At 37.3% G+C, this 21,803-nt stretch overlaps 1 protein-coding gene across 1 annotated transcript; it reads left to right on the forward strand.

Moving 5' to 3' along the window:
- Positions 1 to 9: 9 nt before the first annotated feature.
- On the forward strand, positions 10 to 12,448 carry THAP10 (THAP domain containing 10). Its single transcript, XM_036239094.1, is given in 5 exon segments — positions 10 to 437; positions 595 to 733; positions 11,006 to 11,157; positions 11,268 to 11,360; positions 11,363 to 12,448. Coding segments are annotated over 5 exon segments (888 nt in total). The 5' UTR covers positions 10 to 34; the 3' UTR covers positions 11,464 to 12,448.
- Positions 12,449 to 21,803: the final 9,355 nt, after the last annotated feature.

The raw sequence follows: 21,803 nt of genomic DNA on the forward strand, positions 1-21,803 counted from the left end.
TGAGACTAGAAAGAGGCTGACCACTTCAGTAGCTATGACAACCACCACTTCCGGTCCGTGCCTCTTTACGGGCCACCTCAGCTCAGCCCGCGCGAAATTTGTATTCTCTGCCTGTAGCCAACTGCTCTTGAGGGAAGACCGTGGAGTAGAGGAGGAAGATATCCTAGAGCCGGGAACCCTCGCGTTTGGGGCCTCAGTTCCGCACTTCCGGTGGCCGGAGGTGGAGGGAGGAAACGGGCGCGACGCGGCGTCACCTGCCGCGCGCAGGACCGAAGATCCCGCTGACCCGCTCCAAAGGCCACCACTGTGCCAGCCCGCTGCGTGGCCGCCCACTGCGGCAACACCACCAAGTCCGGGAAGTCTCTGTTCCGCTTCCCCGAGGCCCGGGCCGTGCGGTTGCTGTGGGGCCGCTTCGTGCGGGGCCGCCGCGCCGACTGGTACGGGGGCAATGACCGCTCGGTCCACTTCGCTCTGACCACTTCGCTCTGGCCTGTTTTGACGTCTCTTCGATGATTCAGAAAAACCTGCGCTTCTCCCAGCGCCTGGGGCTCATGGCGGGCGCCGTGCCCACCCTGCATGGTATGTCCTCCCCAGCACCTACGACGGGAGAGGAAGGAGACCAAGCGGGCGACCCTGAGAAGCGAGGAAAGCCGCAGGCAGTCAGGCATTGAGAGGTCGCCCAGCATCCTGAGTCGTATGCACTCCTCCCAGCCGGGAAGATGGCTGCGGCTTCATAGGTAAAAGGACAACCAGGAGCCCACCAAGGGTTGTGGAAGGACTTTCGGACTGTGGCTGGGTTCTCCACTTAGTATCTCCTTGGGAAAGTCACCTCACCTCGAAGGTTTTCCTGTGTCTTACCTGTAAAATTACGTGTGTACTTTAAAGGATCTCCAAGATTTAGCATTAACACCTATGTACTCCTCCGAAAATGCAAACAAGCACTCACTATTGTCCTTCAGGTTGTAAAGTCGCCGACACTTCCGTTCCAGAATTTTTAAATACAAAGTTTTATTTGAGCAAATGTCAAGGAATTGGGTGCTTTAAACTTTTTTCATAACATAATTACACAAGCTTGAGGAAATGTCAATGGTATATGTCAAATGGTGGGGAGAGGGGGTTAGAGAGCTACTGTTGAAGATGGTGCTTGCTGTTAAACAATTCCCACTCCTAAACTTCCTCTTGACTGTTACTAGCTTCCTTTAAATTAAACGATTCTAGTAAGATGAATTTACCCTTCTAGCCTTCATCTGCCTACTTTCTTTATCCTTATAAGTATTGATTACACTTGTTTTGCATCTGGTCACTACTTTTTCTTCCCCACTTTCCATCTTAAAGATTTCCTAGCCTTCTTTGAGATAATGAAAGGTCAGCCCTATCACTGTTACGTAGATTAGATTATGACACTTAATTGGATTTAAAAGGGATTCATTTCTACAAATGAGAAGAGTTCACCAAAAAGTGTCCTGTATGTCAGATGGGTACTTATCTGAGTGATCACCTCGTAAGATATATAAATGTCTAGTTACTATATAGTACACTTGGAACTAACATGTCAACTGTAATAAAAAAATTTTTAAGTTTTAAGTGACCTGTAACTGACATTTTAGCTTTGAATATATAAAAATTTTAATAGAACTTTAGTGCTGAAGAAAACCCGAGTGCTCATTTAGTTCAAATTCACAGTTTATGAATAAGGAAGCCATTGCAGGAGACTGATAATTTCCTTGCTCTAGATCTCATTGCCAGACCAAAACTCTTTCTGCAGTACTAACCTGCTTTAAACATTGGGGTCGTTGCTTAAGACCCTTTAATGTCATCTTGCAATTACTAGGATAAAGAACAAAATTATTCACACATTCTGTAAGTCCCTGCGTGCTTTTTGTCCTCACCTACCACACCTGTTCTATCCAAGGCCACTGTTGTTGCTCACTGTACACCAGTCACGCTGACCTTTTTTGTGCAATACCCTGGAATTATACCACTCCCGTTCCGCATCATCATCATTACTTAAGTCTTTTTATTTAAAAACCAGCTCAAACATCCTTCACCTTTGATCTCTTAATTATAGCCTCTCATTCTTCATATATATCATGTAGCACATATACTTCCGTAGCACTCATCACAGTTGTCATGAAATAATTGTGCAGTTTGCTTAATGTTTGTTTCTCACATTAGAATGTAAGCTCTGTGAGAGCAGGGATCATATCTGATGGGTTCATTGTATTCCCAGTAGCTAGAACAATATTTTGCAAATATAAGGAATTCAGTAAATATTTGTGGAATGAGTATGTGACTATAAGAACATTTTTTTGTGCTACGATAGAACTTTCGATTCTCTGCCAGTTTCCCTTCCCACCGGGCTATATGCCACTCAAAACATCTGCCCTTTCCTTGAACCATGTGTCCACCATCACTACCTACCCACCCTTTACCCAAGCACATGTATGTACATCTATACATAAATATATAGTGAAAGATAAACTTGTGTCACACACCCTTACACCATTTTTTCCCTCATAATAATACCACCTAATCAAAATTGAGGTGAAGAAAAGTCAGTCTAATATAACAACCAAAGATTTTATAATATAGCAAAGGCTAACTTGAGAAATCCAGAAGAGAGATCAAATCTGTTTTCCAATTAGTAATTCTATCCAGCCAACATTTCTAATAATCCATATTACGTTAATATACTTGTGGAGTTATGTATGAATTTTAATAGTAGTTTAACAGTATATAAGGTAAAAGTAGAAGATTTATTTAGAGTTGATAGTAATAAATTTTGGTTTGGTCTGGATTGAGAGCCTAATAACATTGCTAAGAAAGTTTGCTTGTGCCACAACTGGCTCCTAACTCCACTCACTGTTTTTCTTTCCAATTCTAGGACCAACTGACTAAAAATCAAATTTCCAGTCATTCTACATTTATTGGGCTATTGCAAACCATTCTGGGTACTTGGTGCTATATGTAGATAAATATAAGCATGAATGTACCTATCTTTAGGGAGCTTGAGGAAAGATTATTAGCCACCTCCAAGGAAGAAAGCACATTCTGAGGAACAGTGTCTGATATTTTGCTTCACAAAGCAATGATTATTGTTTTTCCTTAACTGTTCAATCTGCATCTTTTTTTTTTAATTGAACTACGTTTTTAAACTTATACAAGAAAGTGCACAAATCTTGTTATTAAATTACCACATACCGAACATGTATAACCACTACCTAGGTCAAAGAAATAGAACATTACTAGCAACCCAGGAGTCCTTATATCACCCCAGTCCCAACTCCTCCCAATTCCTCAGAGGAAGCAAGTTTGATTTTTTTTTTTTGAACTTCATATGAATAGAATCATACTGTAGCATTTCTTGTGTCTGGCATCTTCCTTCAACATATTTGTGAGATTCAACCATTCTGTTACATATAGCAGTAATTCGTTTTTCATCATACAAAGCAGTCCATTGTATGAACATACACCAACAGTTTTAAATCTGTAGTACATTTGAGTTGTTACCATTTGAGGGCTATTATAAATAATGTTGCTATATACAATCGTATACATGCACTTTTCATATGGGTATACATTTCTGATGGTTGTTTACCTAGAACTACCGGTACACAGTATTATATTAAAGTTTTTAAATAATACCAAGTAGTTTTCTAAAGTACTTGTACCAATGTACGCTCTACCAGTAGCATATGAGAGTTTATATTGATTGTTCCACATACTTGTCTGCGCTTGGATTGTCAGTCTTACATTTAAGTTCTTTTGCAGGGTGTGTGGTGATGGTTTACTTTACATTCTCGTTTTGTAAATTAAATTAGTAAGAAAACACCTTTGCAAATGTTAATTGAATATTTGGATAGCCTCTTTGATGATATGCCCATTTTTCGGTTGGATTGTCTTTTTCTTGTTGATTTAAAATTCTTAAATTATTCTGGCTACAAGTCCTTTGTCAGTTAAATATGTTTTAAATATCTTCTCCTACTGTGGCTTGCTTCTTTACTCTTATTAGTGTCTTTTGATATACTGTACTTCTTAATTTCAATGTAGGCCAACTTACCCATCTTTTTCTGTATGTTTAATGCTTAAAGCATTCAACATTGTTGTTTATAAACTTACCATTTTTACTTTTTACATTAAGATCCACAGCTCGTTCAGAATTGATTTTTGTGAATGTGAGGCGGAGTTTCATTTTTCCCCATGTAGATTCAACATCTTTCATTGAAAAGACTAGCATTTCCTTATTGCCCTGCGGTGTCAACTTTGTCATAAATCAAGTTTCTATATATGCATAAGTCTGTTTCTACATTTGAATAGGTCCTGCATACACATTATACAAAGTTAAATTGGCATGAAAGAATATCAAGTGAAATATAAATATTTTTTTGTCAAATATGTGGTGACAGAAAGAATAACTATGGGAGGTGAACGTACAGTGTGTGTGTGTGTGTGTGTGCACGCATGTGTGGGTATGCCATATTGTTAAAGTGTACAGCTGAAACTTATTGGATTTCATTAACCAATGTCACCATAAAAAATAAAAGAAAACAAATTTTTTAAACAAATAAATATCTTTCCTACCCTTTTGCCCTAGCCTTGCCCTCTCCCAGCTCCAACCAGGGCCTTTCGCTAGAGATAATCATTCAGTAATTAATATGTTTTTAAATAGTATTTTGGTATTTTGCCTATTTAATTTAGTAAAGAATAATGGTATACGCCAGATTTACAGATAAAATAAGTATAATATCAATAAAATAATACCATTTTTGGCAGAAATATGTTTCTATGTTAGCATTATTAAAGAGTGGGGAGATTCTATTCTCTTTTTCTGTAACAAATATGAGCCCCCTAAAGCACTAGGCAACTCAAAAACAGCATATGCTATGGAAACCCAGGCCTTTATGCCTTTGACATGTTTCCTGTGTCACAATCCTTCCCTCTCCTATCTAACTTGACCTAGAGAATCCTGGTGTTCTTACATGTGGGACATGTTTCTTAGTCTCCACACTTTGGCTGCCTCCTCGTATCTGTTTCTATATGTTAGATAGGACTCCTGAGTCTCCCAGTCTCAGTAGAGTGGCTTTATGAAGTAGGTGGTCTGTGAGACCCAGTGGCACAATCTTCCCTGGTCACCTGAGCAAAGTGCTCAAGGTGTGTCCCTTGTGTGGGTTGTGGGTACCCTCCTGTTATAGTTGAGCCTTGGTTGCTGTTTGCACCTTGATGGGAGGTATTGACTCTTGGGCTAACTGGTTGTGAGGACTGGCCAGTGAAGGGATGACCCTACAGAACAGGATTCACTTTAGCAGGGCTCTGGTACATGCCCAGTCTACCTTTTGGGTGTGTGCTCCTCAGATACTACCCTGGGTGGTGCTGTGGCTCTGGTCTAAGCAGAAAACTGGGTGTGCCAGCCCAGAGGCTTCCTGGGAGGGGTCCAGCTGCAGGCCGAGTTCGGCTTCAGCCTGCACATTTCTGGGGCTACCTAGTAAGAGTCACCAAGCAATCTGCAGATGGCTGCCACTCATGTTGAGCTTATAGGTGCCTCAAGAGGCCAAGCCCAGAACTGAGGCCAGCTTCTTCTAGTGCAGAACTTGGGGCAGCAAGAGGTACAGGGCATATTGAGGCCAGCTGCTGCTTCTTTGGGTTTTGTGAGCATTTGAGAGGTCTTAAGAAAGTCCACTACATGAGCCAAGACAGGCCATTTGTATGGAATAAACCACTGGAGGCAGTTTGGGTGGACCCGCAAGTTGGCAGAGGCAGAGTTAGGTAATTACCTGTGCAGAGCGACCTGTGTTATCCAGGTTGATAGAGACTCAGATATGGCACCGCCTGAATCTACACGATTGGAGTGGGGAGGGCTCAACAAAGGAACAATGGATACTGCCAACACTTCTGTCTGAAAGAAAGCCAACCTTCCAGCCCTCACCTTGAAGCCTGACAACTCAGTGTCTCCCCATATGTTCTGGCATTCTTTGAGCAGCTGTTCCAGTGCTGGAGCTCAGAGTGAGTGAGTCCGTCAGTGAGTAAGTCCACATACGGGCCTTTCAAAAGGAACGCCTGTAACTCCTGCAGCCCTTAGCCTCACTCAGCCACAATCTCCACTGATTTTTCAAAGCCAGAGATTGTGGGGATATCTCTTCCAAGCACTGGAACCCTGGGCTGGGAACCTAGTGTGGGGCTGGGACCGCTCATTCCTCAGTGTGGGGAGGGGGCTCTGCAACCAAGATAACCCTGCTGAATTTCAACTGCCACACATGGTTGTGGAACCTTGCCATTTCATAGCTCCCTCACTCCTACCAGTCTCAAGGTGACCTGTGTATGTTCCCAGTTGTAAGACTTCTGTTCAGCCAGACCTCAGGTGTCTCTCAGTGATGGTTGCTCTGTAGTTTTGTTATACTTCTGATGCAATAACAAGAGGAAGCATACACAGCATCTACTTTCTGCACCATCTTGACCAGTCCTCTCCACAGTTTTTATTTTGTTCCATTTATCTATTTGCCTGTCTTCACATCATTATCACAGCACCTTAATTATTGTAGCTTATGTTAAGAATCAATAATTCTTAACCTTGTTCATCTTCATGAATGTCTTGGCTATTTTGAGCCCTTTAAACTTCTAGGTATATTTTAGAATTAGTTCATCAATTTCCACAAATTATCTACTGGGAATTTGATTGGCACTGCATCATATTTATAAGCGAATTGGAGAGAAAGGACACATTGACTATATTGATTCTTCCAATCCATTAATATAGTGTATCCCTCCATTTATTTTGGTTTTTACATTTCCCTTAAAAACATTTTATGGCATTCTATATGGAGGTCATTAGATTTATTTTTGTTTTTGCTATTATAATTAGTATTATTTAAATTTTTATTTTCTATAAATATATGTAGATAAATTCATCTTTGTTGACCTTGTATCCAGAAATCTTGTTAAACTCATTTATTTTTATAATTATTTGCAGATTCTTTTGGATTTTCTACATGTATAAAAAATCTGCAAATAATTTTTGATGTTCGTGCTTTTATTTCTTATTCTTCCTGTTGCACTAGAAACTCCAGTACAGTGTGGGGAACAGAAGAAGTGATGGGGACCCCTTCTCATTCCTATTTTCAGAGAGAAAGACTTTATTTAATATGTCATGATTTGATAAGATTTTTCTATAGTTTCTTTTTGTAGCTATTTTTTATCATAAAGAAATGTTTTCTAATTTTTGCTTTTGCTGCAATTTAAATCATAAGTAATGTTGAATTTTATCAAATGCTTTTTCTGAAGTTATTAATGATCATATATTTTGTTTATTATTCTGTTAATATGGTGAATTATATTGCCTGGTTTTGAAATACAAATCAAACTTGCATGACTGAAATAAACCCAATTAGGTCAAGGTGTATTATTCTTTTAATATATTGCTTAATTTGATTTGCTAAAATTTCGTGTAGGATTTTTCCATTTGTGTTCATGAATAAAATTAGTCTATATATTTTCTTTCTTGAAATTCCTTCCTCATGTTTACAGCCATAACACCCTGAACATGCCCAATCTTGTCTGAAATGCCTTTCTCAGGTTTTAGTATCAAGATTATGCTGACCAGCCTGGTGTTGTTACATCTTTTATCATTCTCTGGAAAAGTTTCTATAAATTGGCATTATATATTCACTAATAAATTTAGTATTAATATGTGTTTGAATTCACTGATAATGACACCTATTCCTAGAGGTTTCTTCGTGGTAAGATTTTAAATGATGGATTCAATTTCTTTAATAGTTATAGGATTATTCAGAGTTTTGTTTTGTTTTGCTTTTCATCCATTTTGATAAATTGTATTTGTCTAAACATTTATTAATTTAATCTAAATTTTAAAATATATTGACAAAATTGTTCATGATAATCTTTTATGTTTTAAAAATCTGTATGATCTGTAGTAATTTTTGCCTTTTTATTCTGTGTTTTCTGTGATTTGCTTCACCAGGTGTTTAGCAATTTTTATTAATCTTTGCAAAAAAATGAACTTTGCCTTTTTGATCTCTTTGGTATATTTTTCTTTTTCATTTATATTGTTTATTATTTCTTCCATATACTTATTTTTTCAGCTTTGATTTTTTTTAATTAACAGGTTAGATTTATACATTACTGAGATAAATGATTAACATAGACCTTTTCATATCTGTTTTTTCATTAATCAGACTTGTTAAAAAAATGAAAACTTCATTTAACACACATATCTATATATATTCAGATGTGGTATTTCATGCAAAGAATATGTTAAGGATAACTAACTTGCTTATGTGAATACAAAATATTGAATTACCAAATATTTCCAATTTTGCCCAACTGCTTATATTTTTAAAAAGATTTCAGTATTTTAAAAATTATTTTCAAGCTATTTTCTTAGAATAGTTTTAGGTTCACTGCAAAAGTGAAGGAAAGGTAGAGAGATTACCTGTAGCCTCCCCCATCATCAGCATCCCCCACTAGAGAGGTACAATTGATGAACCTACACTGACACATCATTGTCACCCAAAGTCCTGAGTTTACATTACAGTTCACTCTTGGTTTCTCGACTTTTTAAATCTTTATTTGCTGTTCTTCCTTAAATTCTTGAGGAGTTAAATTAGATCATTGATGTTCAGAATTTTTATAGTGAATGGCAGATGAGGCAACTAAGTTTCATATGCTTATTTCCCAAATGCAGAATTCAGGTGGGTGGTATTATAAGGGGGAAAAACAAAAAACCAAACAAACAAAAAACTCTTGAAATGGGGATATATTAGAAATATTTTGTGTAATATTTTTGTATGATGTTAATTCTAATCTAAATTAGTCAAGCCTAAATAATATTTCTATACTATTATGTGCATTTAAGACCATAAATTCCCTTCTAAGCAGGCATTAACCAGATCTTACAAGTTTTAGATATATAAAATGTCTTCTAACTTCCACTGTAATTATATCTTTTGTTCTTTGGTTATTTAGAAGTATATTTTAAACTTTCCAAACATACATCAATTTTGTAGTTATATTTTTGTTATAGATTTCAAGGTCAATTACACTGTGTACAGAGACTATACAACATGTGAATTTAATCTCTGAAATTTAGTGAAGCTTTTATTAGGCCTAACATAGGTCAGTTTTTATAAATGTTCGATATGCACTTGAGATATATTTGTGTCCTTGCAGTTGGCTACAATGCTCCGTACATCTATCAAACATGTTTAAATTTCCTATATCTTTATGGAATTTTTGTCTACTTATTGTATTAGTTAAGAATCATCCACTGCGATTTTAAATTTATATATTTGTGTTATATATTTTGAAGCTATGTTAGTTATATAGTACTGATATAGCAATACTAGCTTTCTCTAGATTAGTATTGACATAGTACATACTTTTATATCTTTTTACTTTCAATATTTTGTACCCATAGGGTTTAGGCATTACTATGTCTTAAGTTGCCCCTTTGAAGAGAATAAATCTTTATTCCTCTGGCTGTTTCTGTTTTTCTCTTTGGTTTCCAGTTTTATTGTAATATGCATAGATATGGTTTCCTTTGTTTTTATTTTGATAAATATAAATGATGCTTTTGTAAAACAAGTTTTAATGCCTTCTACTCATTTTGGTAAATTCTTAGATGTTACGTGTTCAAATATTGCTCCTCTTTCTTTTCCTCTGGCACTATAGTTAACATTATATGTTATACTTTTCACTCATGTTCTAGTTGATTAATACATACCTGGAAATTCTGCAGCTTAATTTTTTAACTTTTAATATAAAGAAATAATGAGATACGCACACAAAAGATTTATGTTTAAAGATTTCCAATAATATGGTTTTAATAAATTATAGTATATCTGTACAGCAGATTGTTTGTAGTCATAAAATTATGATATAGAATATAGAAAGTTGTTAACTCTGGATGATAAGATTTTGACTAATTTGTAGAGGTTTCTTGTTTGTTTTTTGCTTCTCTCTATGATGTAATTTTCTCAGTGATAAAATATAAAAATTACTTTTAAAAGTTTGATTACATTACTAAAACTCCACGTTATCAGGCATATATCTATTTTGTAAAGGAATATATACTTATTCTAGACTTCATAATGCTTGGCTTAGAAATAGATGTAGCCAGTGGAATTTAGTCATAATTTTATAAACACAAATAAAGATAAGACAAGATTTTAGGTCTTCAGCAATAGCGAATGTAATTATTCGTGTTACAAAGGGACTCTTCACAAAAGTTTCTTCACAATGTTTCTTCAACTTGGGTATTAATAGCCTGCATTACAGTAATTGAAGATGCCCACCAAAATATTTTTTCAGAGATCTGAAGGCAGTTGCTACTACTAGTACCATAGGTAAAATTGGAAAGAACTATAATTTTGTTACCATTTCTCTATTGCTTCTTATTTTTCCTTCCCACAGACCACCTTATATTTCTCAGATATCTTTTCTTAGCCTCTTCCACATAATTTCTAAGTACTCAGTCTTATGTTACCTTCTAAGTATCCAAATTTCTTTTTCTATTTCTTACTTCCCCGACAAATCAAACTTTCATTTCATGTAATTTTTCTCAGGAAAGCATAAAAACACTAAAGCCAATCATATTATCTTATTAAATATTTCTCTGTAAGGTATAAAGGACTGATTATTTGGTTTTCTAGAATAACACTACTGCTATGATATCTAATAATTTACTACTAGTAGCATTAACTCTGCCAACTGTTGTTTTGGGGAAAAAATAATGGGTTGTAAGCAAAGAGCTTAAAGGCTTATAGATTTCTGCTTGGCCAGAATGCTTTGCAATTTCTGATTTAAAAATAGCTAGGAGCAATATGGCAGAATCCTTAAGAACTTGGACTGTGGAGCATTTCCTGGGTTCAAATTCCAGCCTTCCTAGTGACCTCGGAAAGTATTATCTATGCTCTTTTACTACTTGTAACTTTCAAAAGATAGAACCATATGAGGTAGGCTTACCTTTGATATAATTCTCCTGTGATTTATAATTTTGGATTACATGTGAAAATGAAGTTATACAAACACAAGCCCATGCTGATAGTCAATCTAATGATGTCACTTCAGTACCTACTCACTGTAAAGAAGGCTCAGTGCATAAGAGTATACAATTTTCTCTGAAAAGCCCCCCTCACCGTAGTGTGGGTATGTTTTGACTCTTCAACTGATTAATCAATTGAATTGATCTTTTGTATATGAAAGATATATGAAAAGCAAGGTCTAATTCATAGGTAATTGTGTTTTTTCTCTTTCAGGTATTCAGGCCAAAGTGAAAGTGTTTGGGAAACAACTGTGTAATGCAGCTACTCAGGCTGATGAATTATGGTCTAGAACTTCTTCTGTTTTTGACATTGCCCCAGAGACTCAGAAACAGATTCAGACTGGGATGTCGAGACTGAACAGAGTGAATTGTCTTATGTAGCTGTGCAAGTGAAAGAAGAGACCTGTTAAAAACACACCAAACAATTTGATGTGCTGTAGGTTTTCAAATCTTGGCTCACATAATTATCTCTTTGCTCTTGCAAATCTTTCACTTCAAGATAATTTGACAGTTGAGTATCAACAAAATTTGTTTAGCTCTAAGGCAAAATTTTACCTGCCTGCCAAGATAATGAAGATAATCCTGGCCATAACTCCCACCCCTTCCTTTCAACATTTTTTTTAAAAAATCTTTTTGTTGGAAATCAAGTTATAAAACAAAATCACAATAGCAATATTCCCAGAAGCAACACTCAAATAGGTCTTATTTGACAATTATGAGTTAGAATGTCATTCTTCTAAATAATTTGAAGATAAAGAGCAATAATAGTGAACACAACTAAGTCTGACACTATTAAATGATTTGGGTAAAGCCAGGACATTTACCCTTGATTATTGTCTATGTTATTTATTTATTAGTTTGTCCATTAGTTTGTCACGAGCATTTCTCATGAAGTAACGGCTCTTATAGAAAACGTTCGAAGGGAATCGATTTAAATACAGTTTCATATACTTAGATTATCTTGTTAATGAAATCTATTTGCATCAGTTCCTACTACAACAAATTAACTTGATTAATTTAGATTGAAATTATTAACATGCAAAAAAAGTATTATATTTCTAACATATCCCCATTTTAAGAATTAGGTTTTCCTCTATTGACACCACTTTATTGAATTCTACATTTGGGAAATAAGCATGTGAAACTCAGTTGATCCATCTGCTATTCAACAGGAAAATTTCTATGGCAATTTTTACCATGAAGTAATTTGTTAAAATGGTTTCTGAGCAACTTATAATTATAACGCTGGTCTTCTATGGAAAATAATAAAAATAAATGTCTATTTTACACCTCACATGTCTTGTTAGTTCTGCATGATTGGAAGAACCTGCATGCACTTTATCCTCGAAGGTTTAAACAGTACACCAAAGTGATTTCCTTCCAAAGCTAATTTCATGTCTGACTTCGTTTTAATATGAATAATAATAAAATAAACGAAATATTAATAGAAGTTGTGAGCCTGGACAATGATTGTGTAAACACATAGCATTATTATTAATGCTGCTTTTGCTTGAATTTTAGTTGATTGTTTAATGTTTTAAGAGAGCGTTATGTTTTAAAATTAAGTTGTAAATCTTATGAAGCTAAATATTATCAGTAAGTACTTGTTCCTTGAGATTCGAAGCAGCCTATCTCCTTAATGCAAACCATAATGAATGTTACATACCCCCTTATCCCCAAATTTCACTGCCATGAGTTTACTTCATTTCTACATGTTATACAACTTTAACAGCCCTAACAGTACTTTATTGATTGATTGATTGATTGATTTTTTTTTACACTTCAGTTAGGTTTTTTTCCCTCTTACCAATTGAGAATATATAGTTTGTTGATTCATATGATTTTATAATGTATTGTGTAATGTTTTACTGCTGTAAAGTAAAACAAAACACTGGCTTTATTTTAAATATAGGATATTTATAGTTTATATAATACTGTTTATGCATAATATATTGTTATCTTAATTTATTTTACTACCAGATGAGTTTAATGGAGAAAAAGTTAGCTTTACCTCAATACCTCTCATATCATTCTTCATTTGTTTATTCAATAAATACTTATTAAACATAGTTTGTGCCAGGCAAACTATTCTAGACACTAAGGATTCATTGGCAAACAAGGCATACAAAGATCCTTCCCTCTTGGCTCTTATCTTTTAGTGGGGAGCCAGACAATGAGCCAGACATTCAAGGAAATTAATGAATAATTTCAGATAGTGACTAGTACTTTGAAGAAAGTAAAGCAGAATAAGATGTTAGAACATGATTGGGATGGGAGAGAGGGTTTGGTCTTTAAGGTTAATCAGAAAAGGCCTCTCCGAGGAGACAATATATGATCAGAGACCTGAATGATCAGAAGGAGCAACCATGTAACTATCTGAGGGAAGAGCATTTCAAATAACAGGAACAGCAAGGCTATCTGAAGATAATAAATTAGGAAGAGAATAATAAGAGATGAGATTGGAGCTCTATATAGGACCAGACCGTGTAAAGCAGCGGTCCCCAACCTTTCCGACACCAGGGACCCTTGCTCTTATGAGAATCTAAAGGCTGTTGATCTGAGGTGGAGCCGAGGCAGTGATGCTAGTGCTGGGGAGCAGCTGCAAATACAGATGAAGCCTCTCTTGCTCACCCACCACTCACCTCCTTCTGTGGGCCCTGTTCTTAATGGGCCATGGACCAGTACCAGTCTTAGGCCTCAGGGTTGGAAACCTCTGGTGTAAGGCATTTGAGATCACAATCAAGAATTTTAATTTTATTCTATGTTTAAATTCTATTTTAAATATTATTTGGATGGTTTATCCAGCAGTATTTATCTTTTTTTACTTAAACTTAATTTTAAACTTAATTGGATACACAAGTAAAAACCATCGGGCTTTAGGTGAGAGAAGAGAGACATGTCAAGAGTGTGTGAATGTAAAGTTTATTCCATTAAAAATATTCTTCTGTGGGAATTCTGGAGAGCTGAAAACAGAACAGTTCCTATTCTTCTAGCGATGAGGAAGCTTGTGTTAAATTAACCCTCCCATGGTTAACATGTATAAATTTGGGAGAAATATACGAAATAACTTTGAGAGAGCTTGGGGCATTAAAAGCAAGTAGAAACAGAGAGTCATCCTGAGAGAGGTGAAGTGCAGTGGACGAGATGTACTTTATGCATTTTTTCTCCCTGAGTGCAGTCCCCATTCCATACTGTGAAGGGCAGCTAGAACTCAAGCAGAAAGCTGTAGTTTTACTGGCCAGGGGAGTCAGAGGCGAAAACTTAAGGAGTGAAATGTGATGGGGCAAATCATGGAAAAGTGGAAACCTCTCAGGAGAGAGACCAAAATCTGCTTATGAACTCTACCCAAATTTTTGACTAATCACTGAACTACACATGCGTTATGTGGAGAGACCTCAAGGGGCCCAGCAGAAAGCAGCAATTGGAAGCTTTAATTTAGCTGCTATCCATCTTAGTGGAAACCGAATTTGGAGTTTGAGTCCAGCCAATTAACTGGCTGTTAGAACAAAATCTATCATGCTTTGGAAGAAGGTAGCAGAATTCATCTTCCAAAATGTCCAGTATAAAATTTAAAAAATATTAGTCATGTGGAGAAATTAGAAAGTGTGATCCATAATCAAGACAAAAAGGAATCAGTAAAAACCAGCCCCAAGATGACCAGAAGCTGGAAGTAGCAGGCACATAGTAAGTGCTGGAAAGTATTTGCTAAATGCATACTGAATTTTGAGTTTGAGAAGACAATGCAACAGGAAGGCAGATGCATTTTTCAGGCCATGAGAGTGGTGAGGCATGGAGATGTAGTCGGGAAGTGTTTATGTAAAAGTGGCAGATGAAACCATGATGATGCAGAATCCCTAAGGGGGTGCTCATAAATGTCCGGTGGCACTTCGGGTCTACATTACTTACCTGACAACATAGCTTCCCAATGAGAAGCAAGAGAGACCAAGAAAAGGAGTACAGGCGTGCATATCCATTAATCGAATTAGGAAATTTTGAAATTCAGGAATTGGCTCTTCAGATAATTGGCAAAAACAAAACAAAACAAAACAAAACAAAAAAACTGTCTGGCATTCAATGCTTGCATCATCTCTTTCTGTACCAAGAATAATGAAGCAACGACATTTGGAAAAATGGGAGAAAAAAATCTAGAGAGGTGGCAGCAGCCTTGATGCATGTCTTGGTTTGTTCCCTTCACCATGGCTAAATACTGAAGTGTGAATCCAGTGTCCACCACTTATTAACTACATGAGCTTAGCCAAGTTACTTCATCTCTCTGGGCCTACGTCTTCTCATCTGAAAAACTGGTATTTTAGTGCCTACATCATACTCTTGTTGAGAGGATCAAGTGAGGTACAGTGCCTCTCGGTACAGTGCCGGGCACATGATAAATATTCCATAATCTTAGCTAGGGTCAGGAAAGTGTGGTGGTTAAGAAGATGGATTTTGTAGGCCAGTATCTGGACTTGAATTCTGTCTCTGCTACTTATTAGGCAAGTTACTTTCTCTTTACATGCCCTGTTTCCTCATCTGCAAAATAAGGCTGTTATTAGTACCATTATCATAGATTTGTTGTGAAAATAAATAAATGAGCCACACAGCACAGTGCCTGACACATAGTAAACATTATGTCAGTGTGAGTTATAATCACCCTCAGCCCCTTACTCTGATATCTTGATTCTCAAGCCTGTCTTCAGTTAGTTATGTCCAGTCTCTTTAGTGGCTCTCATCAGTCAGTAGCAAGACAATTGGTGGTGGTTTTCTAAGTGACACTAGATGGAGTAGCTGAGCTAAAGCAGTAAGAACTGCTAGGCAGCCAAATCAGAATTTTGGAGCTGAATGAGACCTTAGGGATTCTCTAGTCTGCCCTTTTATTTTGCAGATGAAGAAACTGAAGATTAGTGAAGTTAGTTGACATAATCCTTGCCTGCAATTATTTCAGTCTCCCCATTTCTGGCAAATTCAATCCCAGTCTTTGGAAGTGACTAAAACATAACGCCACGTGTGCTTACAAATCCTATTTTTTCCTCTAAAATCATTTGATCAGATCCAAAAGATTCTGTAAGTGCCATAAGAACAAGAGTAAGCTGCTGTAGTCCACTGACTTCTCTGTCTGACATATAGCAGACCCTTAATTAATATTTGTTGAATGAGTGATAGGGATCCATTGTGTCTCTAAAGCTCTGGAGATTTCAAATCTTCTATGATGCCTGTTCCAATGCTCTCTGAGGGGGATTTCTCCTAGACTAACATCGCCTCATTCCCTTCATGAAGATTCCATGAAGAAAAAGAAGATGCTTTTTCTAGCTTCCTGGAAGATGCTAGAGCTGGAAAGAACTTTAGAAAAATTATCCAGTCAAAATCCCTCATTTTGTCAATGAGTAAACTAAAAGAGGTGATTTGTCGAGTCACAGAACTAACACACTAGTGGCATAACTGAGATTAGAATCTTCACTGGCTTGTCATAAAAAAAAAAAAAATTCAAACTGTTTCGAGAGACTATCAAATTTCTACCACTTGTTCTCTAAATGTTCCCTAACCTTTTCTCCAGGTCATATGCTCCAGTTTATTATTAATTTTGATCACTTACCTTTGGGAACAGGTTTATTATTCATATCCTTTCTTTTCCTGACCCCAGCTCAAACAACTAACCTATCCTATCATTGCTACTCACCCATCTACTCTTTGTACCTCCTGGCTCTTAATTCCTGCCCTTAAAAAGAAAAAGTAGGTCCTCTTTCCTACTTGAATCAGCGAGATAGGTTTTCAGGAATTCCAAAGTAATGGCCTCTTCCTGGTTAGTTCCAGAACAGATGAATCCCAGACATCTAAGACACTTCCAAGATTGTTTCAAGGTGGTATTTGCAGTTCTACTCAGATCCTCAAAAATGGCTCTGAGATAATGTAACCCAGGGCTGTCCCTAAACAGAGTATTTTGCAGCTGGACTAAATGACATCGAGACACTGTTTTGCTAACAGCACCTAGGAAATGAATAATTTCATTAGCCAAGGACTGTTTTTTTGATATTCCAACCCTTTCCCTATAGTTCTAAGGATTTATTGGTTTATTTCTTTACCAACTCTACTATCTATTTGTGGTAGATTTTTTATTGGCCACAAATTCTTCCACTCTCATCAAGAGGTGATATTTATTTGTCTACTCCTTGAATCTGGCTTGGCCATATATCTCACATTGGCCAATGGGACATTACCAAAGGTGATGTAAGCTGATACTTTGAAAATGCTTGAGCACTAGGCTCAGCCTATTGCTATGCTTGGAACCCTGGGACTACAATGAGAATGACCTCAAGTTAGCTTGCTAGCGGATAGGAGGTCATATGGAGATGTGGCCAGACCCTTGCCAAGAACCTTCTAGATGTCAAACATGAGTGAGGCCATCCTAAAACATCCAGCCACCACTGACATGCCAGCTGGCTGGAGAAGCATGAGTAAGCCCAGAGCATCTGCCAAGCTTGTCCTGACAGGGGGACTTCTCAACCAATCCACAGAATTATGAGATAAATTAATGGTTGTCTTTTAAGTCATTACACTGTGGGATAGTGTGTTATACAGTAAACACTACCTGATGCATATGTAGTGGTAAAGATTCCCTCAGGAAAAGGCAATCAGTATTTTCCTGTTCCCTCCTCATCTTAACCCTCATCCTCCTACTCTTCTGTCATAATAGTTATCCAATTTACTGTATGTGACATTTTATCTCAGCTAAGGGATAGCAGAGTGTAATTGTTATTAAAATTGGGTCTACTGCAGCTTTAGACTTAGGTTATCTTTGCTGGACAATTCATCATTGGACAATCCATCATTAAGAGTCATTTCTCTCCCAGGTCTTAGATAAGATCCTCTTTCTCTCTAGGCACAAATCCACTCCATGGTTTCAAATTCGAATCACTCTGCTCACAGACAGGACAGCTTTCTTCGATTCTGCTTAGAGAACCTCTCTGGTCTAAATTTCCTCTTTTATTAAAGTGCTATTAGTTTCTTCCTCCTTCACAATTCTCTCTTATCCTTTTGGAACACACACACTTTGGGAGACCTTAAATTGTATCACAACTTTATCTCCAACATCATCCCAGATTTCTAAACCACAATTCTGGGTCCCCAAGCTGAACCACTCAGGAAGTTAATTCCAAATATTCAATCCCTAGGTTCATCTCTTAGCATAACATGAATGTTTTTCACTCACTCAACAAACTGAGGGTTAAAATCAAACACGACAGAATCAGCCCTTCCTCCAGAGATCTTACAGCATATCTAAAAATTCTTAGGATCAATTCCAATGATACTTTAGTAAGAATGTAATTCCCAAAAAGGGGATGAGATGATGACCTTGAGAGGGATAAGAATCACCTAATGGGCTTATTCCAAATAGCCTTCTCCTGAATTGTATTACCCTTTGGGGTTGAAGCAATTTCACATGAATCTGACATGTCACAAAAAGTGGTAACCAACTATATGGCATTCACTCACATTTCTAAAAATGAAAAGCCACAGTTGAGCTACTGTGATATTGCAGCAGAATTTTTATGACTGTGTGGGCTGCTGTGCAGCAATCTTCCCAATTCACATTGCTGATGACTCACTCATTCCAATTTTCAAGTCTGTAAATCAGTGGTGAAACCATACTCTGTATCTTTTATTCACCATCAGTCTTTGCCCTTGGGGTCCTCAAAGAACCTCTGGGGGAAATGACAGGGCTTAGCTCAGTACAGGACAAGACATTTTCCAAACTTAAACTGTATCCTGGATTTTGTACCAAACTGCTTCAGTTTCTGAATCTCAAAGTGTCAAAAATAAGGTGTGGAGGGTGAGAGCCAGTAATCAACCAGGAAACTTTGCAGCGAATAACTATTTTTTGCAGCTGCAGCACAATGCTTTAATTTTAGCATTATTTTCCTATTAATAAAAGCAACAATCATTTAGTATTAGAGATTAAGAAAAAACAAACATGTGTTAATAAACAAATAAAAGTCACCTGTGAATTTTACACAGAATTACAAAGGAAGAGAAACTTTCTAATTAGCTCAAGGTAAAAAAGAAAAATGGTTGGAAAAGGGGCAAAAGGATTACAGTTTGATATTTATAACTTATTCTTGCCCGTGCTTTCTAAGGAGGATTTGTGTGTGCATGTACACCTGCACGTGCTGCTTACCTCCTGAAGCTGTAATAACCAGCAGAGCCGTAGATTCACACTAGCCTCTTCTACATGTATACAACCTGCAATGGCCACCAGCCCCAGGTCTACACATATCTCACAGCTGACTAACCAGTTTTGGCGTTTAGCAGTCCAATTTTGTAATGCAGCCTCTAAGAGGTTCACCTTGGGTTAGGTGTCTCAATCACTGATCACTGGGAGGGTGGGATCATTTGGTATAAATATGGCAGCCTAACAGCCCCTTTGAATTTGGGTGAGGCTATGTGTGTGAGATGTTATTTTAGAAGATCAAGTATGGGGAAAATGACTCACACCTATAGTACAAATATAATACCATCCAGAATTCATCACTGTTAACATTTCTGTGTTTCTTTAGATGATATGCTCCTTATAGAAGTATATACATATAATGTGTTTGATATATTACATATATAGCTCTGTGCTGTGGGCTTTTCAATTAGTAGTATATCATGATCATTTCCTCCAATCATTAAGATTTTTTCCTAAGTACTTTGATGGTGGCATAATATGCCATTGTATGAATATTATTATAATTTATGAACTAGTGGATATTTTTGGGATTCCCAAGTGTCTACCATTTCAAATAAATCTGCTGTAAATATCCTGGTACCTTATTTTTTGTGTATATTTCTGATTTCCCTAGAAATACCTAGAAGTAGGGTTACTAGATCAATGTTTATAAATATTTATTTACTACCAATTAGTTTCTAGAAAGTTTGTACCAAAATGTCCTCCTATCAGCAAGATTAAATGTGGTCATCTCATTTTAGCACCAATTCTTACTCATTTAGAAAAAAAAAAAAACACAAAGCATAAAACTTAACATTGCTGCTGTATGCAGTTTTTGCCAATCCCATGTAGTATTGTGTTCAATTTCTCACTTATGTCGACCACAGTTTAAAACTGAGATTCTCAAAATGTGCCCCCCAGCTCTCCACCCTCAACCAGTAGCATCAGCATCACCTGGGAACTTAATGGAAATGCAAATTCTTGGACTTTACCCTAGACCTACTAGATCAGAAACTCTGAGGATGGGAGCCATCTGAGTTTTCTCAAGTCTTCCAGGTGCTTCTCATGACCGTTCAAGTTTGAGAACCACCAGATGAAAGTATTGAAAAGTTCTTTCGCAGCCCTCCCAAGTGTTTCCCTATTTTGAGTGCCCAAATGCCATTTTCTGGGCCCTGACCATTTTCAAGGGACAATGTGATACAGGATAAAGGCAGTGGGGTTTTAGTTTAAAGGGTTCCGGTTGTTACTCCAGTATTACTCCCTGGGGGGTATGTACCCAAACGCATGTGACACAGTCAAGGTGAACATTTTTCTATGTCACTTAGCCCAAATGTGACACTGGAGGGAAGTTTTAAGCTAAATTACCCCAGATGTTTCATGGTTACACAAGAGTGCAAAACAAAACATGTTTTCCCCACTGAATAAAACACAATATAAGTTTTCTTTAGCAGCTGTGGCTGGAGATTGCAAAATGGAAAATCTGGCCCTCCTCCAGGCTATCTGCACCCCTCCCCCTCCCCAAAGGGCGAAGGACAATAAAGCCAAAGAGAAGTTAAAACACAAAGCTCTCAAGTTCACAGCTAATACTGAGAAATGGAGCTGCTAGAGCATCTGGAATATATCAGAATGGAGGTGACAGAGAGGCCAGTACAGAGGACCTCGCCCCATCACTTCTGGATTAGACTGGTTCATTTAGAATGGCTATGAGAGGCATGACCCCAATAGTCCTCTCAAAACAATGCATTTTAGGGAGCGTGGTGGATGTGGAAGAGAAAATTGGGGAGCAAAAACATCTTTCCAATGCCCTTCAAATAGCGTGGCAGCAAAGATTGTGTTCTTCACCTGGATTTAATAATGCTCCCACTTTTCAGGCTTTTAGGCCTCAGTCCTATTGCATCTCCAGAAGAACGCAGTGCGGTATAGTGGGAAAGGGGTAGATTTGGAGTCAGACAGCACAGGTATCAATTCATACTCTGCCACATCCTAGTCATATAACCTTTAACGAGTCATTTGATTTTGTTAAACCTGTTTCCTTAAACAATACCTCATTGCGACTGCTGCAAAGATGAAATGAGGTCATGTACATGGCACACGGGAATTGTTTCATGAATGGTCATTTCCTTTATCTCCTTTACAATATTTGGGTGTCTTTTCACTATCTCAGTCCCCCACCCTAGCGTGAAGGACACAAAAAGTACTCTGTTGATGCTCAGGATAAAAGACAATATCTCACCACGTATTTTCAAAATTTCTTCACAGTTAGGAAGTTCTTTTCTAAATGCTCTTGTCTATCAAGTCTTTCTTTGCTACTTCGTAGTGACTGTGAAACCCTTTTCTCTGAGCATCTGAAGTAAATATTACTGCCCTTTATGAATTAGCCCAGGATGGAGAAAGAAACTAGAGAGCATACATTGAAATGTGGTGTCTTCCTCTTGGACCCTTGCCAGACCTAGGCACTGGGCCCTTCAAGACCCCAGCCCACATCAGCCTCCAACTGAATCCTCTACAATCAGGTACCCAATGCTACTTCAAGACTGTTACCAAATCCCC

Source organism: Rousettus aegyptiacus, unplaced genomic scaffold, assembly GCF_014176215.1.
Source record: "Rousettus aegyptiacus isolate mRouAeg1 unplaced genomic scaffold, mRouAeg1.p scaffold_m13_p_3, whole genome shotgun sequence".
In the NCBI taxonomy this organism is placed as follows: domain Eukaryota; kingdom Metazoa; phylum Chordata; class Mammalia; order Chiroptera; family Pteropodidae; genus Rousettus; species Rousettus aegyptiacus.